Source organism: Sminthopsis crassicaudata, chromosome 1, assembly GCF_048593235.1.
Source record: "Sminthopsis crassicaudata isolate SCR6 chromosome 1, ASM4859323v1, whole genome shotgun sequence".
Taxonomy (NCBI): domain Eukaryota; kingdom Metazoa; phylum Chordata; class Mammalia; order Dasyuromorphia; family Dasyuridae; genus Sminthopsis; species Sminthopsis crassicaudata.
The window spans coordinates 629186574-629214531 of record NC_133617.1 but is presented as its reverse complement, the minus strand read 5'-3'; the positions used below and the strand labels follow the sequence as shown (position 1 = coordinate 629214531).

The 27958-nt window shown below is 38.0% G+C and overlaps 1 protein-coding gene across 5 annotated transcripts in view; it reads left to right on the top strand.

Moving 5' to 3' along the window:
• The first annotated feature begins 12513 nt into the window (after positions 1-12513).
• The window catches only part of IL21R (interleukin 21 receptor), a 50397-nt gene continuing 34952 nt past the window's right edge, over positions 12514-27958 (top strand). The window contains exons 1-5 of one of the 5 annotated variants that reach the window (XM_074282781.1): positions 12514-12740; positions 13298-13360; positions 13997-14069; positions 20702-20775; positions 27054-27165. In XM_074282781.1, coding sequence (XP_074138882.1) covers positions 20721-20775; positions 27054-27165 — 167 coding nt within the window. In that variant the 5' untranslated portion in view covers positions 12514-12740; positions 13298-13360; positions 13997-14069; positions 20702-20720. Of the gene's footprint in view, positions 12741-12979; positions 13198-13297; positions 13361-13812; positions 14070-20701; positions 20776-27053; positions 27166-27958 lie in introns of those variants that run through there. The other 4 variants (XM_074282782.1, XM_074282783.1, XM_074282780.1 and 1 more) reach the window with 4 other exon arrangements.

The following is a 27958-nucleotide window of genomic DNA, read 5'->3' as shown; positions in this document are numbered from 1 at the left end:
TTTCTCTGGAAGGCCTAGCAAGAGAATTGATCAAAATCTCCTTCTAAAGGAGATAAAAGAACCTTTCTGAAACTTTTCAGGATCTAGGTAAAGAGTTTGTATTTGTCAGAGAGCAGTTCCTTTTACAACTGGTATTGGTTCTTGGAAAAATGAACTTCTTTCTTCTCCTTTTCAGTTATCTGAGGCTTCTGCAGCTAGGGCTCAACTTAAAGGTAGCATCTCACTTCTTTCTGGAGCTTTGAGTAAGGCTTCATAGACACCTGCCAGGCTAAAATAATAACACTGGATTGGAAGGCACTTAATAAACGTTTGTTGATTGATTAATTGGTCTAAGTTGTGCCATTCATTAATTGTGTGATTTTGAGAAAGTGGCTTCACTTCTCTGAGACGGCATTTCCTAGTATATAAAATGGGGATTATATTTCCTGACTTACTTTTCTCCTTTTTTAAAAAAACATTTACAAAGGGAAATTTACTAAGAAAACATAGCAAAGACAAAAGTACCATAGTACTTCTCTGAATACTCTCACCGCTCTATAGCTCATCCCTGGAGAGAATAGGCTCAAGCTTAAAGGAGTTTCTACCAAAATTTCCTCCCACCAAAATTACATTTTTAGTAGGTATAACCAAAAGATAAGTGGATGTCTTTTTTTCCTTAATAGTATTTTATTTTTCCAAATACAGGTAAAAGATAGTTATCTCCTCCCTCCCCAAGAGAGCAAGCAATCTGATATAATAGGTTAAGTACATGCAATTCTTTAAAATGTATTTCCAAAAAAAATGTATTTCCATATTTGTCACATTATGCAAGAAAAATCAGAGCAAAGAGGGAAAAAGCCTAATTGGATGACTTGGTGGCAGGATATAATGTCTCAGGGGCTAGGTCAATTTCCTGTCAGGTGGTATCAAGTAGATTGTTCTTATGTTGACTCCTCATCTACCTTGAGAAGAGTGGGTTATGCTCTCTTTCCAGAGAACTTCTATTGGCTATTTTGACTTTTTGAAGTTCACAAAGTCAGTACCTAGTCCATCCTATCCCTGATTCTCAGTCACCTAAGGTCAAAAAAGAAGAATGACAATAGTAACTGCAGAAATAGCAGTGCCATGTGTTTGTAGCCATATGGAACCCCAGGTGATGAGAAAAAAGTTGCCACAACTTATAGTCTTCCATCCTCCTTTCTTGAAAGTTGCCAGGAGAAAAAGGGAGTGATGTGTTTCTCTCACAGGGATGCTTTGATGATCGGTTTTGAAGAGAGTTAGGAAATCTGAGTTTGAGTACCATCTCCACATTTACAAATTGTCTATTAAGGAGTGATTTATTCTCTCTGAGCATTAGATTTCTCCTCTGTGCAAAGTGGGAATAATAACATTTGTACTTTCTGTAGAATAATAACTTCTTGTACAGTAGTCGCTGTGGTGAAAGTATTTTGTAAACTTCATGAGTAGTACAGAATTGTATTCTTATTATTAACAATTGTGACAACGTTACATAATAGCAGGAACAATGACATCAAAGCCATTCAGGCATTGTAAAGTACAGCATAGTCATATAGTTCCAAACTGACACTTGGTCAGTCAATAAACACTTATTGAACAATTGCTGGGGACATTTTTCAGTGTGGTTGGAAATTAAGTCATTTGCATGTTATTTTCCTATCCCTTCTGAGTATGCTAGAATGCCAGAAATCCTTGTTTAGTATCTCTGAGCCTTAGTTCCTTTATCTCTATGCAACAATAAAAAAACATTTTTTCAGAGGACCTTGATTACTTACTCTCTCCTCTGTTAAGGAGCCCCTTAAATTTCTGGTCCAATGCATTCATAACCCATGTTCAGTCTTAGGAGGGCATTGTCTTAAAAGAAAGTTTCCTTCTTATATATCTCTTGTTCTTAAGTCCTTACCTAATAGTTGTAGGGAAATTACTTAAATATAGGTTTGGTCAACTAGGTGACACATGCCTGTAATCCTTCTTATTAGGAGCCAAGATTGGTAGATCACTTGAGCTCAGAATTTCTGAGCTGCAGTGGGATGAGCCAATATGGTATTGCTAAGTCAAGCACCATACGGGGAAGCTATCTAAGGAGAGGGAAGCTATTTAAGGAGAATCAAACCAGTCAAAGTAAAAAAAAATGATCAGGTTAAGGATGAATCAGGGAAAGAAAGTGAGGAGAAGGGAAAGAGAGGGGAGGGGAAGGGAAGAAGAGAGAAGGAAAGAGTTTTAATTTGACTGATGTCTGCTCAAAGAGCCAGGAAGATAGGTAAGAAGGGAGATACAGAGTATACAACATCAATTGGTTTCCTCCATACACATACAAAATGCTAAACACAAAGGACTAAGTAGCAACCTTGGCAGAAAAACTTAAACAAACAGCACTAATTTATAACTACTATTACATTTTCCTAGGAGATTGGGACCTAAACACCAGAACACAGAACAGTTTGCATGACTGCTGAAATGGAACATATTTCATCTTGACTCTGTTATCTAAATAATTCCTTCTAAGTTCACATCTTTTCTGGCAAGCTTGGCCAGGGATTGGACTCATTTTCTAGTTGGTGGTTATCTTCTTCAAAAACCATTTAAATTAATGCAAAGTCCCAAGAACTCCTGAGGCACTGAGACAGCCACTCCCAGAAGGTCCATCTCAGAGTCAATGTTCAGTCAACCACAATGAAGCAAAGAAACAAAAGACAGAAATGGCAACCAAAAGCCCAAGTTCAAGCCATTGAACTATTCCTGGACATCATACCTATCACATATACCCAATATATGTACATTAACTTAATTATAGTATACATATATTACTATACTAATAATTATGGGTGTTATTTTATAGGTTATAATATATAGATATTATAACATGAATAAACTATCACAAAAACAAAAAAATTGATCAGATAAAGATGAAATAGTATTTGATCCTAGAGTCAATGGGAACCACTGCAATTGATTGAGTGGGGCGGACCGTGGTCAGACCTTTTTAGGAAAATCACATTAGAAGCTGTATAGAGGATAGATAGAAAAGGGAGAGACTTAGGAGTCCAATTAGAGTGCTTCTGACAAAATCCAGTCAAGAGATGATGAAGGTCTGGACTTCGGTGAAGTTTGTGAATGTATGGGTATATGGGAGTAAGAAGTCAAAGATGATGTGTAGATTATAAATCTGGGTGACTGGAAGATGGTAGTTTCCTTGAAAGAAATAAGAAAGATTGATTTGGGTTTGAGGGGTAAAAATAATATGAACTTTGAGATGCAAACAACCCTTTTGTGCTTCTTGATACAGGGAAAAAACAAAAAGGATGAGGTAGTCCTCAATCACCAGTCATGCCTGGAACATAGAGCCAACTTTCTGAGATGCACCTGAAGCAGCCACCACAAGATGTGGGGGACAGAGAACATTTAATAGACTAGAGGAATGGTAATTTTCTCTTTTCCTCTTTATCTCTCTTTCTGTCTTTTTTTTTTTCCTTTTGTTGAAGCAGTTAGGGTTAAGTGACTTACCCAGAATCACACTGCTAGGATGTGTTAAGTATCTGAGGCTGTATTTGAACCCAGGTTCTCCTGACTCTAGGGCCAGTATCCTATCCACTTACCATGTAGCTGCCCCTGAAATGGTCATTTTTAATAGCATCTCTAAAACTACCACTGCGGTTATTGGGAGAGTGGCTTGGATATAAATGCCCTGAGGGGAAAACACCTGACTCAGAACAGGATTGGTTGAGAATTTGTACGGTTGTTGGAGGCGTCCTGAATGAGAGAAGTTTTGGAGGATAAGGGTAGGGGTAGTTGTGTTAGAGGCAAGCCAGGCAATTACCTATAGGAGAATAAGCAAATGGGATGTGTCTTTTCTTTCCACCTTTCAGTTACATACAAACCACTAGATCAGTGCCCCACATTTTCCCTTTGAAGATAATGTTGCCTTTTTCTAGATATGCTCTTGTTTATCTATGTCTTTTCTACAATGGACACTGGAATGAGCATTATGTTCTAGATGTGATCTGAGCAGGGAAATTTACAGAGGCACGATCTATTCCCTACTCTTGCATACCATGACTCTTAATGCAATCTAAGAGCACTTCAGATTTTTGTTTGTTTTTTTAGTTTTGTTTCTATGTCACATTATTGATTCATATTGATCTTTTAATTCTCTAAATACCAAAGATCTTTTGAGTGAGATAGAGTGAATAGTTGGTAAGTCAAAAGATGCTTTGTCAATTAAGTGTTTACTGTATGTCAGGCTTTATACTAATTCCTGGGGATACATATACAAGCAGAGAAAGACAATTCCTGCCCTACTTTTTATTGGAGAAGATAGCATATAAAGGGAAGATGAAAAAGCCATTAATAGAAGAAGCATGGTAGCAAAATACAAAGAATAAAGGAACGCCAATCTGAACCTTTCCTATAAATGTTAACTAGCAATGCTTCTTTCATCAAAAAGTTGTTTTTTTTTTTTTAACTAAGGATAAAACTTTATATTTAGCCTGATTAAATTTCTTTTGTTTTTGCAAATATATTTGTTTTATTTCCCCCATGTAATAGTATTTTCTTTTTTTCCAATTACATGTAAAAAGTAAGAGTCAAACAAGTGATATAGAACATTATAACAAACAAAAAAACAACAACAACAATGCAACCAGTTTTGCTTTTGTTTGTGCAAAAACTTTTTTAAATTTGATATAATCAAAATTATATATTTTGCATTTTATAATGTCCTATCTCACTTGTTTGATTATAAATTCTTATTTTCTTCATAGATTCTTGATTTGATTTTCTTATGATATCATCCTTTGTGTTTAAATCATGTATCCATTTTGACTTTATCTTTGTATAGGGTATAACATATTGGTCTATGCTTAGCTTCTGCCATACTCTTTTCCAGTTTTTCCATCACTTTTTGTCATATAGTGAAGTTCTTATCCCAGAAGCTAAAGAAGTCTTGGAATTTATCAAATAGTAAATTGCTATAATCATTGACTACTCTGTCTGATGTACCTAATCGATTCCTCTGATTCACTACTTTATTTCTTAGCCAGCAACCAAATAATTTGATGATTAATGCTTTATAATATGATTTTAGATCTGATACTGATAGGCACTTTCTTTTGTATTTTTCATTATTTCTCTTGATATTTTTGAATTTTTATTCTTCTAGATGAATTTTGTTATTATTTTTTATAACTCTATAAATAATTTTTGGTAGCTTGATTGGTATGGCACTGAATAAGTAAATTAATTTAGGTAGAATTGTCATTTTTATTACATCAAGCCTAACCATGAGTAACTGAAAGTTTTTCAATTATTTAGATTTGATTTTATTTGTGTGAAAAGTATTTTGTAATTTTGTTCATACAGTTCCTGAGTTTGCTTGGGTAGGTAGACTCTCAAATATTTTATATGGGATATAGTTATTTTAAGTAGAATTTCTCTAACTCTTGATGTTGGGCTATGTTAGTAATATATAGAAATATTCTGAAAAAAAAACAGAACAAAAGGGAAAATCCATGAAAAATTTAAAAAAAACAAAAATGATGTGCATTCAGACTCCATAATTCTTTCTCTGGGTATGGATAACATTTTCCATCATGAGCCTTTTGGAATTATCTTGAATCATTGTAGTGCTGAGAAGAGGTAGCTAGATGGCACAATGCATAGGACTGGCTCTGGAGTCAGGAGGACCTAAGTTCAAATATGTCCTCAGACACTTAACTTAGCTGTGACTTTCCAGCAAGAATTTGCCTCTAAAATCCCAATTGCCTCTAAAAAAGCAAACAAAAAAACCTGCTCCAAACACCATGTTGCTCGGAAGAGATAAATTGATCATAGCATGATGTTGCTACTACTTTTACTATACACAATGTTCTCTTGATTCTGCTTACTTCACTCTGCATCAGTTCATATAAGTCTAGGTTTTTCTGAAATCTGCCTGCTCATCATTTCTTATAGTACAATCGTATTCTATTACATTCATATATCATAGCTTGTTCGGCCATTCCCCAATTGCTTCATTCCTTCAATTGTGGCATTCCTTCAATTTCCAATTCTTTGCCACTACAAAGTGATGTTATAAATAATTTTGTCCATGTGAATCCTTTTCCTTTTTTATGATCTCTTTGGGATACAGACCTAGATACTGGGATAAGAGCTCACTATTTGACAAAAACTGCTGGAAAAATAACATCTCACACTGTATACTAAGATAAGGTCAAAGTGGATACTTGATTTACATATAAAGGATGATATCATAAGCAAGGAGAGCAAGGAATAACATACCTGTAAGATCTGTGAAGAGGGAAAGAATTTATGACCAAACAAGAGAAAGAGAACATTGCAAAATGCAAAATGAATAATTTTTGAATACATTAAATTAAAAAGATTCTGCATAAACAAAATCAATGCAACCAAAGAAAGTAGAAAGTATTTTCTTTTAGAAGGAAAGTAGGAAGTTGGAAAACAATTTTTAAAGACAATATTTTTGATAAAGGTCTTATTTCTTAAATATATAAAGAGAACTGAGTCAATTTCATAAGAATATAAGACATTCCCCAACTGATAAATGATCAAGGATATGAATAAGCAATTTTCAAATGAAGAAATTAAAGCTATCTATAGCTGTGTGATAAAATGCTTTAAATCATTATTGGTTAGAGAAATATAAATTTTAAAAAAAACTCTGAGACACCACCTCATAGTTATTAGATTGGCTAAGATGACAAAAAAGGAAAATGACAAATGTTGGGGATGATGTGGGAAAATTGAGACACTGATACATTGTTTTTGGAATTGTCAACTGATCCAACCATACTGGAGAGCAGTTTCAAACTATCCCCCTGATGCTGTCTATTGTGCTGTTATCAATCACACTGTCTTCCTCACATACCTTGCTCTAGTTTTTGTTCTCTTGTACTTCCCAAAACTATAAGAAGGGTAATAAGTCCTACTTTGTGGTCTTTGGTTATTGCAAGATCATTGATCCAATTTATTGTTTACTGCTACCTAGAAAAATCCCCAGATCTCTTAAAATTAAAGAGCAATATAAAAATAGAAAGAATTTACTGCTCAGCTTTTGAAAGAAACTTCAAAATATAAACTCTCAGCAATATTTGTAACCCAAATGCAGAGTTTCCAGTCAAAGCAAAAAAAAAAATAAATTGCAAGCAGTCAAAAAGAAAGAATTCAAATTCTGAGGAACCTCAATCAGTAACACACAAAATTTAACAACTAACATGATAAAGGAGCAGAGAGTTTGTGTTACATTGAAAATAACCTTTACAGAAACAATCTTCATAATAAAAGGTTTATTGAAAAGAGGAAAACAGCAGCCAAAGTATATGCATGTAAGCAATCTAAAAGAGACAATGAGAAAAATCACAACAGCACATTTTTTATACAAAGGTAAGAGGGTAATGATTTTTATAGATATTTAACAAGATGCTTAATGCAATAATTTCTCAGAACTTATTTTTCAGAACTGTCATTCAGTTGTTTCTTCACTGGTAAATTTATCAGTATTATTAGTAATGTTGACATAGGACTGGAAGAATTATCTGTTTAGGCTTGATTCAAGCATGGGCTCCTGTTCTTGACAAAAACTAAAGAGTTTCAGGTAACTATACCTTAAGATCATACTTTGTTACAATTTAACCATCTTTTATTTCTTACACTTTCAATATGAAATTCCATAATGACAAAGAGTTTACCTTATAAGCAAGAAATACTTATCAAGCAAAACTTAGTGTAATATCATAAGAGGAAAATAGACCTTTAGATTTCCTGACTAAAGACCATAGAAGTATAGAAACTTTGAAATATAAACTTAGGAGTGAAGATAAAGATAAAAAGATAAATATGAGACCTAACAAGCTTTTAAAATTTTGTTATTTTTGTTTGTTTTATAATAATAATTTTATTTTCAAAATATATGCAAAAATGATTTTCAACATTCATCCTTACAAAATCTTTTGCCCCAATTTTTTCTGCCTCCCTTCTCTCATCCCCTCCCTTAGAAAGCAAGCAATCTACTATGTTAAATGTGCAATTCTTCTGTACATATTTCCACAATTTTCATGCTACACAAGAAAAATCAAATCAAAAAGGAAAAAAATAAGAAAAAAACAAAATCAAGCAAACACCAAAAAGGTAAAAAATACTAAATTATGATCCACATTCAGTCCTCATAGTCCTCTTTCTGGACACAGTCTATTGGAATTGGCCTGAATCATCTCATTGTTGAAAAGAGCCACATCTGTCAGAACTGATCATCTTGTTGTTTCTGTGTGCAATATTCTCTTGGTTCTACTCACTTCACTTAGCATCAGTTCATGTAAGTCTCTCCAGGCCTCTCTGAAATCATCCTGCTAATTGTTTCTTCTAGAACAATAATATTCCATAGCATTCATATACCATAACTTATTCAGCCATTCTCCAACTAATGGATATCCACTCAGTTTCCACTTCCTTGCCAGTACAAAAAGGACTGCTACAAACATTTTTGCATATATGGGTCCTTTTCTCTTTTTTTATCTCTTTGGAATACAGCCCAGTAAAGACACTGCTGGATCAAAGGATATGCACAGTTTGATAGCCTTTGGGCACAGTTCTGAAGTTCAGTTAGAAATTTTAAGGAACTAAATGAGGATGAACTATTTACATTCTAATATGGGGAGATGAAAATTCATCCCTTCATTATCAGAGGCCATAGAGGATGTCTCTAATAAAGAGTAGGCTTTTGGCATTTGCTTTTTAATGTTTTGATTATCTTTTTTAAAAAAAGGGAAGGAAGAGAGGAGAAGAGAAAAAGAATACATTATTGGGGGAATTGGAGAGAGAAGAATGGAGAAAATTATTTCACATAATTTAGATGTGCAAAGAGAAGACTATGAAATGAGGAAAAGGGATGAGGGGAGCAGGCAACACTTGAGATTCCCTCTCATTTGAATTGGTCAAAAGAAGGAAATTTCCAAGCACTGCTAATCGTAGAAATATATTTCCCTTAATAGAGAAAGATAAGAGAGAGGAAAACTCTCATCAACTAAATGATAGGATTCAGGATGAAACATACTAACTGCTCCCTGATCAAAGGGTGATAGACTCAGGGTACCACTTAAGACAGTATATTTTTTGGACATGGCCAATGTGGGAATTTGTTTTGCTAGATTATAAATATTTGTTGAAAGCTTTTGTTTTTCTTTCTTTCTTTTTTGATGGGGAAAGGGAAGGGAAGATGAATTTTTTATTCATAAAAAGTTAAGTAAAAAAAATTAAGTAAATTAAGTAAATATATTCAAGAGAATTCAAATATGCCCCAAGATAAGAGATTATTACTATTCCTTTGATGCAACAATGTCCTTACTAGGCTTAAACTTGAAAGAGATCAAGGAAACTAGAAAAGAATCCATATGCACAAAAATTATTTATAGCAACTTTTTTGTAGTAGCAAAGAATTGAAAACTAAGCTTTGGGGAATGGCTGACCAAATTAGTGCAGTGGAATAATACTATCATGCTATAGAAAATAACATGAGATGGTTCCTGAGAAACCCGTAAAGCTTTGTGTGTGATGATGTGAAGGTAAATGAGCAGAAGCAGAAGACGTGTTTATGATATTAATACCACAAAAATCAACAACTTTGAAAAACTAAAGCAATATGACTTACGAAGAAAGAAAAGAAATATGACCAATCATAATTCCAGAGGATTGATGAGGAAGAATGCTGCCTTCTTCCCGACAGAGAATTGATCATCTAAATACGCAGAATGAAATATATTTTTTGATATGTCCTATACAGAAATTTATTTTGTCTGATAATTCTTATTTGTTACAAGGGTTTTGCTTTTCCTTCCTTCCATTCATCCCCTTTGTTTCTTTCTTTTTTTCTTAGTGATGAAGAAGGTAAGAGGGAACAAAAAAGTTAAATTTTATTTTAAAAAGATCATACTGTTAATATATAATGGACTATCTCAGGAGGTAATGATCTCTCTCATTGAAAGTTTACGCATTTGGAAAAGAAACTGAAACATCATTTCTCAGTAATGTTGTAGAAAGGAATTTTTTTTGATCAGCCACAGTTGGACTTGATGGCCTCTGAAGTCCCATCTGATAGTCAGTAAACATTACTTACTATCAATAAGCATTTATGAAACACCTACTCTGTGCTAGACACTATATAGACACTGGGGATATAAAGAAAGGCAAAAGGCAGTCCTTGCTCTCATGAAACTCAGTCTAATAGAGAAACAACTACGGACAGACAAGCTATAGACAGGATAAATTAACGATAATCTGCAGGAAATGTTGGGGGAGTCACTAAGATTAAGTGGAATTCATCTTTTAGATTCTGTGATCTCTATGATTCTTTTTTTAAACGATTTTACCTTTCCAGGTAAAATGTAGGGCCAAGAAATGAACATAATCTTTCAGGTATAGTTTGACCACTCCAGAGAACATGATACTATCAGCTCCTTTGATCAGTTCATTCAATTTACATAAATGCAAACCCACCACACTGTTAGCTCAAATTTAGCTTGTGGTTGAATAAAACCCCCAGGTTTTTTTGTTTTTCACACTAACTGCTGTCAAGCTGCTTTCTTCAACTTGTATTCATGCAATTGATTTTCTAAACTTGAGCAGTGTTTTAAATATATTCTTCTTCCATTTAATTTTATCAATTTTGACTCAGTTTTCCAGTCTGTTGAGAGGCAAGAGAGTAAAAAGAATGTTGGACTAGGAGTCAGATGACTCCAGCTCTTTTCCTGGCTAGCCCAATAAATATTTTATGTGACCCTGGACTTAAAAATCTAGAGATATCACACACTTGTCCTGCAGGACTCCAGTATGTAGTCCAAATCAAATTACAATGTAATTTGGGAATTACTGAACAAGTTGTAGTATATGATTGTGATGGGGTATTGATAGAAATAATGAGCAGGATGCTTTCAGAAAAACCTGGGATACAAAGTGAAGTGACAGAACCAGGAGAAAATTGAGCATAGTAATAGCAATATTGTAATAATAATCAGCTGTGAAAGACAGCTTTCATCAAGACAATGATCCAAGACAATTTCAGAAGACACAGGATGAAAAATACTACCCACTTCCAAAGACAGGACTGATGAATTCCAAGAACAAATTGAAGAATACTTTTTTCACTTTATTTTTCTTGCTCCCCCCTTCCATAACATGGCAAATAACATGGAATGGAAATATGCTTATGATGTCCTGGTAATGATTGATATCATATTGCTTGCCTTCTTTTTTTTTTTTTTTTTTCTTTTCTGAGACAATTGGAGTTAAGTGACTTGCCCAGGGTCACACAGTTAGTGAGTGTTAAGTATCTGAGCCAGATTTGAACTCAGGTCCTTCTGACTTCAGGGCTGGTGCTCTATCCACTGTGCCACCTAGTTGCCCCTTATATTGCTTGTCTTCTTACTGGGTAGAGAAAGGGCTGGAGAGGGAGAGAATTTGAAACTCAGAATTTTAAAAATGTATGTTAAAAATATAATTTTAATGTAATCTAACAAAATAAATAAAAATACAAAAGAACATAGATATTGTTAATTTGTGGGTTTCTAAGTCAATATGTGATATGAAAAAAATATTTATGTACCTATGTAAGGGCCCCCATTTCTATTTCAGTTTGACACCATTGATCTAGTCAAGTCTTTTAGAAGATCCTTTCTGCAACATCTCGATTTTTTTTTTCTTTTAAGTTAGGAAAGAGCTTAAAGTTATTCAGGATTTCTTAATCTATTTTGTGTCCTGGACCCCTTTATTAATGTGGTGAAACCCATGTTCTTAAATGAATAAAATAAAATTTATAGAATCACAAAGCAAACCTAGTCTATTGAAATAGTCATCAAAGTATTTTTTAATCCAAATTCTTGAATCCCAGCTTAAGAATCCCTGATTTAACTCAAGCCCTCATTTTACAGAAAATGGCTCAGAGGGATTATAATGACTTCCCCAAAGTGACACAGGAATGAAGCCATAGGGGTCGGATTTGAAACTAGTTCCTTTGCCTCTGGATTAAATTCTCTTTCCATGCCTTTCTGAGTCTCATTTTCCCCATCTGCAGAATTGGAAGGAAAAAAAAATAGCCTCTCATCTGCTCTATTCCCTCAGCTCCAAAACAGGTTGTTGTGAGTACTGAATGAGATAATGCATAAAAGATTGCTATGGAAACTGTAAAATGCGTGACAAATGTCAGTAATTATCATCACAGTGGAGGATCAAGACTTCAGCTGTATCTTACTAGAGAGCCGTAACTGTTAGCTTCCCAGCTTGTGGCAGTCCCCAGAACTAAAAAAGGTCAAGTGACCTTTTAGCAAGCCAGGTTTGCCTGGTGCCGTGGACCTCTCCCACCTCTTTCTCACAGTGACAGATGACTATGAATGAGCAAAGCTTTGTGGGCGGTGCTGGTGATGTACAGAGAACCTCACCACATCCTCCTTGCCTGTGGTCTGCCAAGGAGCTAATAACAGTCAGATTGGCTGTCTGACTGACTGGTTGGCTGACTGGCTGGCTGATTGAATGAGGGCACAGAGATTCCAGAACAGCCTTTTATTCTGTATTATGCAGGAGTCCTGGGTCCTCTGGTCCTTGAGCTGAGATTCTCAGCTAGCCTAGCCTCCCTCCCTCCCTGAAATCTCACCTTTATTTTAACTGGCTAGTTTGTTCGTCCTCCCTCCGGAAGTGCTAGAGTTCCCCTTGAATTATTCGTTATGGGCTCAGGGAAGAGCCAGGTAATTCCCATTCTGTGTCATCACTAGGATCCTCTGGCCCTGGATTTGTGGCTAGTAAGAGATACTTGACTCATAGGATAGCAGAATCGGAGATATAAAAAGGTGTTTTTTTCCCCTCAATTGAAGATTGTAATCCTGTGGTTGGGGTGGGGTGCTGAGGGGGTGGAGAAAAAAAGGGAAAGAACAGAGTTAGATGATTTTTTGGACATTATTTTAATGACATGAGGTCAAGTTGGCTTGAGGAGGATGGAGACAGAAGAATGACTGGAATGACCCCAAGGCTTGTCTCTTGTAGTTCAGAGATTACTTTTTCTAAGAAGAATGAGTAATAATGAGTAATGCCTGTAGCATTGGTATTGATGGGGACTTTGTTCCTATGACCCTTGGGATTTGTTTGGCAGTTAGTAATGGACTGGATGGATGAGGTCTGGATAATCTCTCCTATAGCTCCCAGAAGGTACAGGAACTCTCCCAGGAAAATAGCATGGAAGAAGGGAAAGAGGTGAGATCATGGAAATTTGCAGGAGCAAGAGACCAGATGTTGTTTCTTCTCTCAGGGCTGCTGTGCAGGTGGTGCTTTCCTCTCGTTTTGCAGATGAAGAAACTGAGGTGCAGAGAGGGTAAGTGTCTTGCCTATTGCTGGTCCTCCAGTCTTTCCATTACCTACAGTATACTTCTGGGATGCTTTGAAAGGGAGACATGGTATCTTTTAGATTATTGCCCACTTAGCATGTATTTGGTGGTGGGGAGGGGAGTATGGGGGTAAATATCAGATGAGAGGTCACCAGAAGAGGAGGGCAGAAGAATCACTGAGAAAAGGCTGACTCTGTGATATAGTAAATTAGAGTCTTGCCTGAGTTCCAATATAAACTCGTCATTTTCTGGTTGTATGATTTGGGGGAGTTTTATCTCCCTTAGTAAAATGGGACTATCTATGTATATATTACTTACTGCACAATGTGGTAGTGGGGAGGGGGAGTATTTTGTAATACTTAAAACTATTGGCAAAGACAAGTGATTACTATCAGCCAATCACTTTTTCCTGATGAGGTGTCTGTAGCACCTCCTCTGAGATAGCAGTTATACACAGAACCCTAGTCTCTGTTCCTTTCACTAGAAGGTAGAAATCCCTTTGTCACCCTTCAGTCTGTGAGGGAGGTGGGACTCTCCATGGGTCTCTCCCAGCCCTCTAGCTCCCAGAGGCTGAGGCTGCATCGGAGCATCTGCTTTCATCTCTTACCCTTTGTTTTAAGCAGCAACGACACTGGGGCAGGGACCCACACTGATGGCGGAGTAGCAGAACTGCAGCTTCAGGGAAGGAACCAACAGGTAAAGAGGGTTGGAGTAAGGTAGTTGACTAAGATTTCAAGCGAAATCATGGGATGATAACATCACAGATACTGAGCTGGAAGAAACCTCAGACGTTATCAAGTCCAGCTTCCATTGTACAGATGAAGAAATTGAGGCTCTTGGAGTGGAAAGGACTTGTTAAATGGGGAGGGTCAAAGAAAGAATCCAGAACTCTTGATCTCAGAGTTAGTCCTTGTAGCATTATACCGTTTAATGTCCTAAATCTTTGAGATGGGAACTTTCCTAACCTGAAGAGAGAAGGGAGACAAGGAGACCACCGAACTCCTCACCACTGTCTCTCAACAGCAGGTTTGATGGAAGCCAGGAAAAGAGGAGGTTGGTTTGCAAGCTGTGGGAGAAGAGAAAAACAGAGAGGGATTAGAGTCCTGTTAAAGGAAACAATATCTCCCGGTCAATCTCATGGCCCTAAATCACAGAATCTCAAAAATGGAACATGTCCAATAAATAGTGGTCTAGCTTTTTCTGGAGAACCCAAACTGTGGGGGTCTAGATGGCAAAGTGCTCCAAGAGGGATACTCTTTTGTGGATCTCAGGTATGAGCTCCAGTATAGTCACTCTATTAGCAGGAAATCATAATAATAAAAATCAAATGATGAAGTAGTTACCTATCAGGCTCAGGATTGAAACCCTACTGTGATCCTTGAGAACATAGCTATGAGAACTTGGGCAGGGCCCTTCATTAACTTCTCTATGTTTCTTCATCAATAAAATAGGAATAATAATCCTTCCCACAATAAAGAGTAAATGACATACAAAAGTGCATTAGAAATTGTTTGGATAATGGTTAAGATGTTATTCATGGTCTCTAAGTGAGATCTGGTGATGAATCAGTTTTGTGGACAGATTTTTCAATGGTTCTTCAAAGATTGAGGGGATGCTGTTAGGGGTGCTTGGGGTACGGGCTAGTCTAAGGAGTGGGAACATTCTTGTAAGGTTTCCTTCTAAACTCACCCTAGCTTAGAATCTCGTTTTTGCAACTTACTACCTGGATTTCTCATCTTTAAAATCAGGACATAGTACTAAATGATTCCTGAGGCTCCTTTCAGCCCAAAATATTTGAACCCTAGAGTTTATGATGTTTCATTTGTGATCTTGGGAGGGGTCGTTCTCCAGAAGAGGAGAAAAGATGGGAGGTGAGGGGACATGTACAGAAGGGGAAGGGAAGTGGAGCAGAGTCCAGTATGGCCTTGAGAAGGCACAACAGTTACATCTAGACAGAAGAGCTGTGAGTTGTTTGTGAAAGAGAAGAAAAAGCTTTTGATACTTATAGAAGTCTCTGGGAGAGAAGGGGCCTTGTCTTCAGTTCCCCTGTGCTGCCCATTTGCTACAAGGAACCTGGTTCAGTAAACAGAGGAGGGATTCATGCCCCACTGAGTCCAGTGGCTTCCCCCAACCTGCTTCTACACCAAAGGGGCTTTTTACAGGCAATTCAAATGACTCTTTCTGAGTAAACCTGGGAAGTTTTGAAACAAGAATATTCCCCGAAATAAGCAAACAGGCGGTTGAGAGTGGAGGGGATGGGGAAGGAGGGACTGTCCAGTCTCAAAACTAATTGTCTGTTCTTGTTTTGCATGAGTTTTCACCTGCTCTCTTCACTACTGTATTGTGGTATAGTATCAGGGTCTTATCTTCAGCAGCTCAGAAGGTGAGAAAGTTCATTATTCAGAGCAGGGAGCTGAGGACTCAGTTATCTGATACTTCCCCTTACCCACTCCCATTGAATCCAGTCTACATCAATATACATTCATATATACAAACATACATTCATGCCGATGCACATATGCACACACATACACATGCACCAGTTCCAAAAAAGTTTGTGGGGACTCCTAGATCATATGAGCACTGGCAGATAGAGGCTAGTCATTCAATAACCATGCTGGTCAGCACAGTCCAAGAGCCCCAGGGCCTCCTAAGAGAGTGAAGCAGAGGACCAGGGAAGACTAGATGGGAAATGAAGAGGCCCAATTTCTAATCTTGGTTCTGGGCAATCTAAGTTATTTTTCTGCGCTGGACCTCAGTTTCTTCAACTGAACAACAAGGTGTTTGGTAATAGTATCTGTAAAGTGCTTAGCACAGGGCCTGACACATACTAGGTGCTTAATAAATGTTTACTTCCCTCCCTTTCCCTTCTCACTCTAAATGTATGATCTGATGATCTGAAAAGTCAATCTAGATGACTTTTAGGGTCCCTTCCTGCTTGGATCTTCTTTGTTCTGTGTCCTGAGTCTTCTGTGACTTTGGCAGCAACTTGGCAAGTTTGGGGAAAGATGAGCCAAATTTCTCAGGATGCAACTTGCACCCCTTCTCCTTCTTGATCCCCTTTCCCCTCCAAGGTTTCAGGGTGAGCTGCCTCATGTTGTACGTGCTGCTGTTTGTCCATTGCCTTTTAAAATAAAATGTCCAAAATCTGTGCATGACTAACAGAGAGCAGGGATTTATTCTCAACAGCCTCTCCCCATTGCCAATCTATGGGCTGTCTCTTGAGTCAACAGTATGGGTTTATATGGATAAGGGGTGACCATTTGCAGTCTCCTTTTTAGACTTACACAGCCTATCAGGAACCTGAAATTTCTTACTCCTTGGTCTCAATAGGAATATGGGATTTAGAAATTGTTTGGTCCGTCCTTTCATTCTAAATTTAAGAAATTATATTCCCAAAGCCATACACATTGTAAGTAAGGTAGGACTTGAATCCACTTCCCTTTCTACCATATGATGCTGGTGAAGTCCATTTATTCTTTGTTCATTCCTTCATTTATATCTGCTTATGTCCTGTGCAACCTTGATTACTCCCTTCTGCTTTCTGGGCCTCAGTTTCTTTATCTGTAAAATGGTGAAAAAACTGTTAGATTAGCTGACTGCTAAAGTCCTTTCCTGTTTTAAATACTGTGGTACTGTGACTGTAACCAACAATTGTTTAAGTGTCCACATGTTGAAGACATTGTGCTAGTTATTGATGACGCAAAGATGGGACACATCTTGTTCTAAGAAGTTTATAATAAAATTGGAAAGATGATAAAAATATGTCTATAAGTAATTGTGACACAGGAAGAATGAGATAAATGTAAGCAAGATGTACAGGGAAGTGCTTCCATAAATGGGAGGAAGGAGAAATATTCAAGGAGGCATCATAGGATATATATATATATATACATATATATAATATATATATAGAGGGAAACATATATATATATATATATATATATATATATATATATATATATATATAGAAAGAGAGAGAGACAGAGAGACAGACAGACAGAGAGAGAGAGAGAGAATCAGAGACAGAGACAGAGACAGAGACAGAGAGAGACAGAAAGCACCTCAGCTCGGTCACTTGCTGATTCTTTGAGTGTCAACAAGTTATATTATCTCCTAAGACTGCCGTGTTCTCATCTATAAAACGATAGAGGACAAGAGAACATCTGAGGTCCTTTCCAATTCTAGTACTGTGATTCTGAGGCTCTGAACTATAGAGATAAGTGTTGAAGAAGTGAGGGACTTCTTCAATGGCTCTGAGGATCATTAGACTTTCACTCATGAGTAAAGGCATGGAGATGGAGAAAGTAGCACAAGAACGGGGATGGTGAGGAATCATTCAGCAGATTTCCTTGGTAGGGTATGACGGGGAACAGTGTGACATAAACCTGGAAAAAGGTCAGTAGGACATAAATTGAGGAGGGTCTTGAATGCCAGTACCTGAAATTTTTATTTTATTTGGTCATCAAGAGGACCACTGAAGGTGTTATATTCCTTTTGGAGTAAAGGAGGGAAATATCCTATGAAAAGTGGATTGGGAGCGCCTGTAGTCTTCCCCTGCTTCCCCTTCCCCCCAATCCTTTGAAGTTTTAGGGAGACAAAAAGGGATACTGAACCACCATCTGGGATTATCAACGACTGATTGGCATTTCTTGGTATCAACCCGAGTCACAGGGAAGTGCCTGTTCCCCTTCCTCATAGCCCAGAAAAGAGACAGGAGATTATTAAAAATAAAGATAAAGGCTTAGAGGCCTTAGGTATGAAGAGGGAACCAAAGAAAGTTCATTACAATGTTCCCTTTTGGGAAGTCCCTCTTCTTTCAGCTCTTCCCCTTCTAAGATATCCCTCTTCTTCCCTTTCTTCCTCTTCTGGGGAGTCCCTCCTAGCTCATCAAAACCCTGTTATTATTTTCACCTTGGTACCTCTCATCAACAATGATTTTCAGTCTAAGAGGCTCCACTTCTCCTTGCACTTGACCTTCTCTTTTCTCCAGAAACCCCTGACCTTGGAGACCTTTTAAACTCTGGAGAGGGCACTGGGATTTGGGAAACCCTGATGACTTCCCAATGAATACCCAGAGGAAAGAGGCAATATGATATAATGGAAAGGTCAAGATCTGGACATAGAAACTCTAGGAGATAATCCTAGATCTGGCATTTTCTGTCTCTCTTGGGCAAGTAATTCCCATTCCCTCAGCCTCAATATCTTATTTTTGTAAATTGAGGGGATTGGACTAAGTAAATTCTGAAATATCTTCCATCTGGAAATCTATGATCTTAAGATTCTTTGAGGTCCCATTCAAATAATATCTTCCTTGGGAAGCCTTCCTTGATTCATACAGCTAGAAGCAATGTCACCCTCATCTGATAGGGCTCATCCAGCTCTGATAATCTTATGATTCTAAATATAGTGTTCTCGTGTGTGTGTGTGTGTGTGTGTGTGTGTGTGTGTGTGTGTTGTGTTGTGTTATGTCTTCTGTTACCTCTGATTCAACTCTAAGCACAGAACTAGGCACATAGTTCAAGTTCAGCATTCACAATCCAGTTCAGAATCTACCTTTCAGTAGTAAAAAGCCTAAACCTCCTGATATTAGGTAAGAGCTTATATGGTCTTTGGAGCAATTAAAATGCCTAATGATGCTATAATAATAATAGCTCCTGTTTCTTTGTACTTTAAAGATTTTCTTTTTTTATGATTTAATTTTTATTTTATTTTATAATTATAACATTTTTTGACAGTACATATGCATGGGTAATTTTTTACAACATTATCCCTTGCACTTACTTCTATTCAGATTTTTTTCCCTTCCTCCCCCAACCCCCTCCCCCAGATGGCAGGCAGTCTTATATATGTTAAATATATTACAGTATATTCTAGATACAATATATGTGTGTAGAACCGAATTTTTTGTTGCACAGGAAGAATTGGATTCAGAAGGTAAAAATAACAGTTTACACTCATTTCCCAGTGTTCCTTTAATGGGTGTAGCTGATTCTGTCCATCATTGATCAATTGGAATTGGATTAGCTCTTCTCTATGTTGAAGAAATCCACTTCCATCAGAATACATCCTCGTACAGTATCATTGTTGAAGTGTATAATGATCTTCTGGTTCTGCTCGTTTCACTCAGCATCAGTTGATGTAAGTCTCTCCAAGCCTCTCTGTATTTCTCCTGCTGGTCATTTCTTACAGAACAATAATATTCCATAACCTTCATATACCATAATTTACCCAACCATTCTCCAATTGATGGACATCCATTCATCTTCCAGCTTCTAGCCACTACAAAAAGGGCTGCCACAAACATTTTGGCACATACAGGTCCCTTTCCCTTCTTTAGTATTTCCTTGGGATATAAGCCCAGTAGTAGTATGGCTGGGTCAAAGGGTATGCACATTTTGATAACTTTTTGGGCATAATTCCAGATTGCTCTCCAGAATGGTTCAATTCTTTCACAACTCCACCAACAATGCATCAGTGTCCCAGTTTTCCCACAGCCCCTCCAACATTCATCGTTATTTGTTCCTGTCATCTTAGCCAATCTGACAGGTGTGTAGTGGTATCTCAGAGTTGTCTTAATTTGCATTTCTCTGATCAATAGTGATTTGTATTTTAAAGATTTTCAACTGTTACCCTCAGTTAACAGAAATTAAAGCTATTGAAAACCCTTGTTAAAAGGCAAATGCTCTTGGAAGGACCAGAAAGCTGAGAATCTTAACTCCTTGAGGGCAGGAACCATTTCTTTTTCCCCCTCTGTAATTCCAACACTTAGCACCTTGTCTGGTTATAGGGGAAGACTTCTAATTGGTGTTTATTGTTTGATTAGTTGAGTTTAATGTTGTTGATCCTGCATTCTCAAAGAGAACTAATGATATCAGGAGGGTGATGTTTTGACTTTCAAGTGAATTGGATTAAAGTAAGGCAAAGCTGTGTAGATCATATAGATCATAAACACCTAAAAATGAGTAGTTTGAAAGGTTTCCAAAGAATTCAATGATTCTAGGGGTTGGAGCCTGGGGAAATGAAAGAGACCATTGGGAAGCCAGAAAGTAGGAAATGGAAGGATATAAAGGTGGGGTAGTGATTGAGATTTCTTTCCCCCTCATGCCGCCCTGGCCACCTTCCCTTAATGTATGCATCATATTTAGAATGTTGCATTTGGGAGGAATCTTTGAACTTATAGAGCCTCAAAGAACTTGATGACTCATATGCATAATCGATCAGTACCAGACTTCCAGGTCACTCAGGTAACCACTGGCAAGCTCCATCCCCCCAGGCCACTCTGCCAGCTCATAATAAAAACGCTGTAATTCTGTATTGTTTTTCAGGCTTTCCTTTGGGGTCAGCATGTGCACTGGTCAACTTGGCTGGACCATCACTTTCCTCCTGATACTCCACTGCAGTAAGTGTTCAGCTTAGATGTCCACCTGTCTTTTTTCTGGGGGCGGAGAGTAGTGTTGGGAAGAGGGGGATCCTGCCCATCCCTAGTCCCTGCTGGAGGGAGGGTGTGTTTATGCATGCATAACAATAATAAGTCATATTTATATAGTACATATTTTCTCAATAGTATTTTGTTTTTCAAAATACATGTCAATTTTTGTAAGATGTTGTGTTCTAAATTTTTCTCCTTCCCTCCCCCCTCCCCAAGATAGCAAGAAATCTGATATTCCTATATAATATTTCAAGACTTATAAAGCTCCTTGTTCACAACCACCTCATGGTGAGGCTCAAGGGATGTGACTAACCATGATTACTCAGATAGCCTCAGGATGTAAATATCTTGGAAATGGGAAAATCTTCCAGAAGTCATCTAGTCCATTGTCTCCAAGAGGCCTGACCCTAAAATATTTATTCCAAGGTCTCTTCCAGGAAGAAGATTCCCTAACTTGCTTGAGCAGCCCATTCCAACATCTCCTGATAATCCAGAAAATCCTTTCTTTCGTCTGATATCAGGATCTCACTTAATAATCCTAAACCCTAACTAGCCTTAGAATATACAGGGTTATTTCCTCTCCTCATTTGATCAATCAGTGATTGCTAGAACTGCCAGCACAGAGCACTGAAACAGATGTTCAGGGAAGGTGATGAAGAAAAAAGATAAGTTGCAAGTCCTTCGGGAACTCAATGAATGGAGAAAAGATGAATAATTACACATCCAAACAATAGACAAAAATCATTACACATGGACTTGAGTACATAATGTCAGATCTGAAAGGGACTCTAGAACACAGAACGCAGGGCCCTTAGAACATGGACTGTAGGACTTAGAAAGGACCTTAGAACAGAAAATGTCAAATTTGGAAAAGAACTATAGAATATAAAATATCAGAATGAACTATAGAATATAAAATATCAGAATGAACCCTAGATCATGGAATGGGACCTCAGAACATGGAACACAGAAGTTTAGAGCAGGAAGAATTTTGGACTCTAATTCAAGAGAATCTTAGAGAGAATCTATTCCAAGATCCTTATTTTACAGATGGGTAAAAATGAGGTCTGCAGAGGGGAAGTTCCTTGCACAAAGTCTTACAGAAAGTTAATGGGAGAGCTAGATTTAGAAGAAAAATCTCTTGACTCCTAGTTGAGTATATTTTGTTTTGTTTTACAATGTTTTACATTTCCCTAATAGTACAGAGTCTCCAAATGCTAACCAAACAAACAAACAAATAAAAAGGAACCTAGAGTTGGTGGAATGACACAAATGGGGAGAGGTGGTTGGAGGGTGGGGGATAGGTAACATGTTTTGTGGATGAAGCAATCCATGACATGTGAAAGCTCGTAGGCGTCCTTGGAGCTAGCCCATCACACTTAAGGGTGATTGAGCTATAGCAGAGGAAGGAACTATAGAGGGGCTAACTTCTCTGCCGGTAACTGACTGTGACATTTTATACTGATTTTTTTTTTTTAAGACTCAGGGACACAAATAGCCTGAGCAGGAAACAGATGTCTTATTCTTCTTATTTTCCTTTTCTAAGTAGACAGCCTCGCCCCAAGAAGACCAGGCTGCTCCTTGTCCATCCACCTTCTTGTTCTTTCTGGGGCCACAGAGTCATTTTTTCAGTCATGTCTGACTTGTGGCTTTTCTTGGCATTTGCCACTTCCTTCACCAGCTTTATTTCAGATGAGGAAACGGAGGCAAATAGGGTTAAGTGATATGCCCAGAGTCACACAGCTAGTAAATATTTGAGGAAGATAAGTCTTCCTGTCTCCAAGCATGGGCACTTTATCTACTGTGCCATTCAGCTGCTCCCACTACGTACCAGGCACTGTGGTGAGTGTCTTCAAGTAAGTGTCTTCAAGTATGCCATGGAGAGCATTCCTGTTAAGGTGTGAGTTAAACCAGATGATCCCTGAGGTCCCTTCCGTCTGTGATGTGAGTCCGTGATGACAAATGTTATGGAAAAGACTTTATGCACTCTGCATCTGCAGAGTGAGTTCAGAGCAAGGAGAAGGGCTCTGGGGGTGGCTTTAGTTAGGGGGAAATTGATAAGATAGACGTTTCTCGAACTAATCCTTGAAGGATGACAGGTAAGCACTGGAAAGACTTTCAGATGTGACATCCACACAAAATCATGGGAATGAGGAGCATAGTATATCTGAGGTCAAGAGAGAAACTTGGTACCCTGGAAGATGTGGGAGTTGTGAGAATCAAGACTGAATGAAACCATAGATTGCTAGTGCTGGAAGGGACCTTAGAGATCATGCAATCTAAACCACTTCATTTTACATGTGGGGAAACAATTTACATATTGGGGAAGTGGCTTGCCCAAATTCACCCATTGAGTCAGGGGTGGAACTGAGGTGAGTTAGAAGCCAGTGGGCGTCTTCACTTCCAGTTCCTTGCTCTCTACTTGGGGCATCAAACTGAAATGAAAAATCCATACATAAGGATCCCTGCAGACTTCAGATTGACTTAGTTTTTAAAATGTAATATTATCTATATTTTATTATATTTCAATTTATTTTGTTAAATATTTCCCAACTACATTTTAATCTGGTTCTGACTACACTGAGGAGGCTGCACTACAGTTGACATATGCTGCCTTAAGGTAGATTTGGGTGAGATTGTGGAAGACTTAATGACAAGATAAGTTTGAATTTAATTCAGTAGGCAGAGGGGAACTTGAGAGGGCAGAAGATATGATGACAGATGTGCTTTAGAAAGATAAGTGGCTTCACTGTGTAAGACAAATTGCAGAGGGGAGTTAGGGAGACAAAAAACAAACGCTAAGGGAACATTCTTTTCTTAGAAGTCATCATGGCTTTCATAATATGGAAGAGGCAGTGGGATGAACTTGTTGGAACCATTCACATTGTCCTGTACCTAAATGCAGAAATGGGGTAAATGAGAATGGAGCTCAACAGCTCATTGGATAAATCCCAGGGAGGAGGAAGGAAGATTCCTCAACACCCTCATTTTATAAGGAAAGAAATGGAGGTTTGGAAAGGTCTAGTGACCCATCCAGTGTGATCCTTTTTGTAAATGGCAGATCCAAGATTCAAACCCAGTTCTTTTGAGTACTAAGTAGGATCTTTTCCTATTAGATCAGATTGCCTTCTGGTTTTGAGTCCAGGTGAGAGGGAAGATGATAGTATCATCAGGAGGATGAATAAATTTAGCCTATCATTCAATGCCATCTGTCATCTGGCCCCATCTGACTTCATGCCTCACTGCTTTCCCATTATGGACACTTTGCTTCCTGCTGGGCTTTCCACTATCTATCTATACCTATGTAGTTTCTTCCATCTGGAAGACCCTGGGTCCTCAAACTATTAAGATACAGAAAAAAAAACCTCTTAGCTGGAGGGCAGGAGACACCCATTCTACTTCTGCCTCTGCTGGCAGTCTCATCTTGGATAAGTTGCTCTTTCTTTTCATTCAACATAGTTGCCTTTGATGTATTGGAAAACTTTTTAAGAATACGACTGATTAATCTCAATAAAATCCAAAAAATAAGAAAGAAGGGATGAAAAGGGATAGATGACAAGGAAGACATGAAAAATAATGATTTGCCATAATTGAAATAGGACTATAGGGAAGGAAGAGAATAGTGGGAAGGCCATTGGCCTTGAAACCAAGAGACTGGGATTTGAATCCTGGCTCCATCCCTTGGTCTATGTATGACTCTGAATGAGTCATCTTCTCCTCACTAGGCCTCGTTTCCCCAAATGGAAAATGAAGAAGATGTATTGAGATGATCTGTAAATTCCCTTCTAGCTTTAAACTCTATGTTTTAATAGTATTTTGTGCTTTTTAAAGGCAACCCTTGCAACAACTTTGAGGGAGGAGTAGTACAAATATCTCTGCCTCCATTCTATAGATTAAAAAACAATCTTGGAGAAGTAAAGCAATCTTTTTCAAGATAATATAGTCATTAAGTGGCAAGATTGGTATTCAAACTTAAATAATCTAATATTCAGCCCAGTACTCTTTCCACTTCATCAGTCAGGGGGCTAATGATGATCCTGAGGCAGGAGGGATGAAATTTCTGGAAGGACCAGGGAGGGCAGGGAAGGGAAGAATTATATTTAGATAAAGTGGAGGTTCAGAGAGAATTCTAAATGGAGGGGCCAAGCTAAAGCTCTAATTTAAAAATCATTCAGGGCAGCTAAAAGGCACAGTGGTCCTAGCATCAGGAGAACCTGAGTTCAAATCCAACCTCAAATATCTAACACTTACTAGCTATGTGACCCTGAGCAAGTCATTTAACTCCAAATGTTCATCAAAAAAAATAAATAAATAAAAAACAAACCAAAAATAAACCAAAGAAAGGAGAGAGGTGAGGAGATAGGAAGAGAGAGATCTCTGAGGTGGGATTGGGCAGAGGAAAAGGTCCCATTCATAGACTGGAGTCAGACCTCTGTAAAGGACTGATGTCTCAATAAAGCCAATTAGAGGATTCTTGTGTTCAGATGTCAGGGCAGGATGTATTGTATCACTAAGTCAGATCAATTTAAAGATAATAGTTTTGACTTGAGGGTAAAGAGATTGACTTTGAGGCTTAGCCAGGACAGGACCCTGATTAGAAGAGAAATAGAGTTCAGTCTAGACTTATGGAGAGAGTCTAGGAGGGAACTAGCCAAATTGCATGATGATCTCAGAATTAGGGCTTCTGACTTGCAAAGTATGGGATATACAACAGGAACCCCTTGGAAAGGAGTGCTTTCAATCTGGGCCAAGTTCACTTCAGGATTGTACTTGTCACTTAGTTCAGTTATATGAAGCATTCCTTCCCCCAAATTATCTCATCCCTTAGAAAATCTGGCTGTACATTCCAACTTTATAAGGAAGTGGAACCTTGGAAGCACAGATTTCATAGAATTTCAGAGCTGGGAAGGGCAATAGGAAGCAGAATGTTCAAGGTCAGATAATCCAGTGTCCTCTTTTGACAAGTGAAGAAATCAAGGCTTACTCAAGGTCACTCAATTCTATAAGTAACATAACTCCAGTGGAAAAGATGGGGAAAATCCTCCAATCCCTGGGGAACAAAAAATGGGGGAAATCGTGATTGTAGGACTAGCCTGGCTATGCAAACTCCTCTTTCTATCTCATTCCTCAAAGGACCCAAGGGGAAGTTTGGATTGGATCTAGCTTCTTTTTAAAGGACACTGAGGAGTTGCACTATTTTGTCACATACATAGAAATACAGGATGTCAGGTCTATCCTTTCAGCCTCAGCCTCAAATTCCTAGGAGTAGAATGGTGAATCAAAGTGTTTCTATAGGGAAGAATAAGATTATAGGAGAACTGAAATGTTTCTAGTTTGAGGATAGAGAGAAGAAAAGGTGCCAGTGAAAGAAAAAGCAAGTAGGAAAAAAAAAGGAGCGAAGTAGAGAGATAGCAAAGCAAGAACACAACCCCCTGGATATTATGGGTGGAGGGTCCTGCTGGTCCAGTAGAAAAGGAAAATCAGCCCATTCTGAAGCATGAAGAATTACCAGTTAGCTTTGGCGAGGCACTTGTGCATTTTGAGACCAAGTCGCCACCCCTATAAAATGAGGAAGTTATATATATATACACACACACACACAATATATATATATATACATATATATATATATGTATATATAATATACATATATACATGTATATATATATTCATACAGTTATATATACATATATATACATGTATGTATATATGTATGTATGTATGATGGCTATTCAAGTTGCTTTCAGTTCTGGCATTCTATGTTCACTATGCTAAGTTCCTTTCCAGCTTCAACATCCTATTTTATAAGGCCTCTTTTAACTCAGAGTTATCTTCTATGTCCTAAGATCATTAAGTTCAAATGTTCTAAATTCTAATTTCTAAGGTTCCTTTCAGCTCTAATATAAATTTGAGTCCAGGTTGTATATTTCATTTTGATCCATTAAAGCCAGAAAGCTGGAACTAATAGAAATCAGTGCCATTGCTACTTCTACCTTAACCATTCCCCACTATGTAAGCCTGCAGTGATGCCCCTAAGCTCTATCTCTAGAGGAACCCACACAGAACTAGCCTGCTCAGGAGATCTAGGCTGATTCCTGCCATCTTAGGCTATTACTTTTCTCTCCTTGGGGGTTCCTAGGTCCAGGAACCTGGGGATTGAGGAATCAATTAGTCCCTATCCCAATTCACAAGGAAGAGTTGAGTTGGAATCTCCATGACAACATTCTTCTCTCTCCTCCCTCTTCTAGCATCTGGCTACGAGGACCTCACCTGCTACACAGACTATATCAAGAACCTGACATGCATGCTACAAGTGGATCCTGGCCATGAAGAGACCTCCCATGACCTCACCATTAAGTGGTAAAAGTGCCAAGAATATGGAGTTGGGGGTGAAGGAGAGGGGAGATGAGAGGAGAGAAGAAGAAAGGAGAGGAGATGGAAGGAGATAGGAGGGGACATCAGGATTTGACCCTCATTTTAATGCAACCAAAGATTACAGCAGCTTTCCTGGCTGCCATGCCATACTGTTGGCTCATATTGAGCTTAAAATGTCCTAAGATTCCCAGGGTTTTTTTTTTTAAGATAAATTATTCTATTCTATTCTAAATTATATCTATTTACCACATGAAATCATGAACTTTTTAGAGCATTACAGATTTTCTGATTCCAATAGTCATTTTCTAGAGGAAATAATGGCCTAGGGAGATTAAGAGATTTTTCTAAAGTTAAACCCAAATCTTCTACCTCCAGATCTGGTATTCTTTTCAGTATACCATGCCAGCTCCATGATGGTCTGGAAGTCATTCCATATGAGGCACAGTTACACACCTGGGGAAGTGGGGAGTATAGGATGGCATATGGCTTAATAGCGGTCTTCAAATATCCAAAGGGCCATCATGTATTAAAGGGATTAGGTCCTAGTTCTTCCCTGTGGAACTAAAAAGACTTTACAGGGAAGAAGATTGGCATAAGGAAGACTTTTCCCCTAACAGGCATTGTCAATTAAAGGAATGGGCTGCCTAAGGAAGTCACAAGTTCCCAGACTCTGAAGACCTTCAGAGGCTCCATGCCCACTTATCAGAGATGTTCCCGTGGGGATTCCTGCTTAGATAGAGGTTGGGTTATAGGACCCCTTTAAGAGTTCTATCCACAT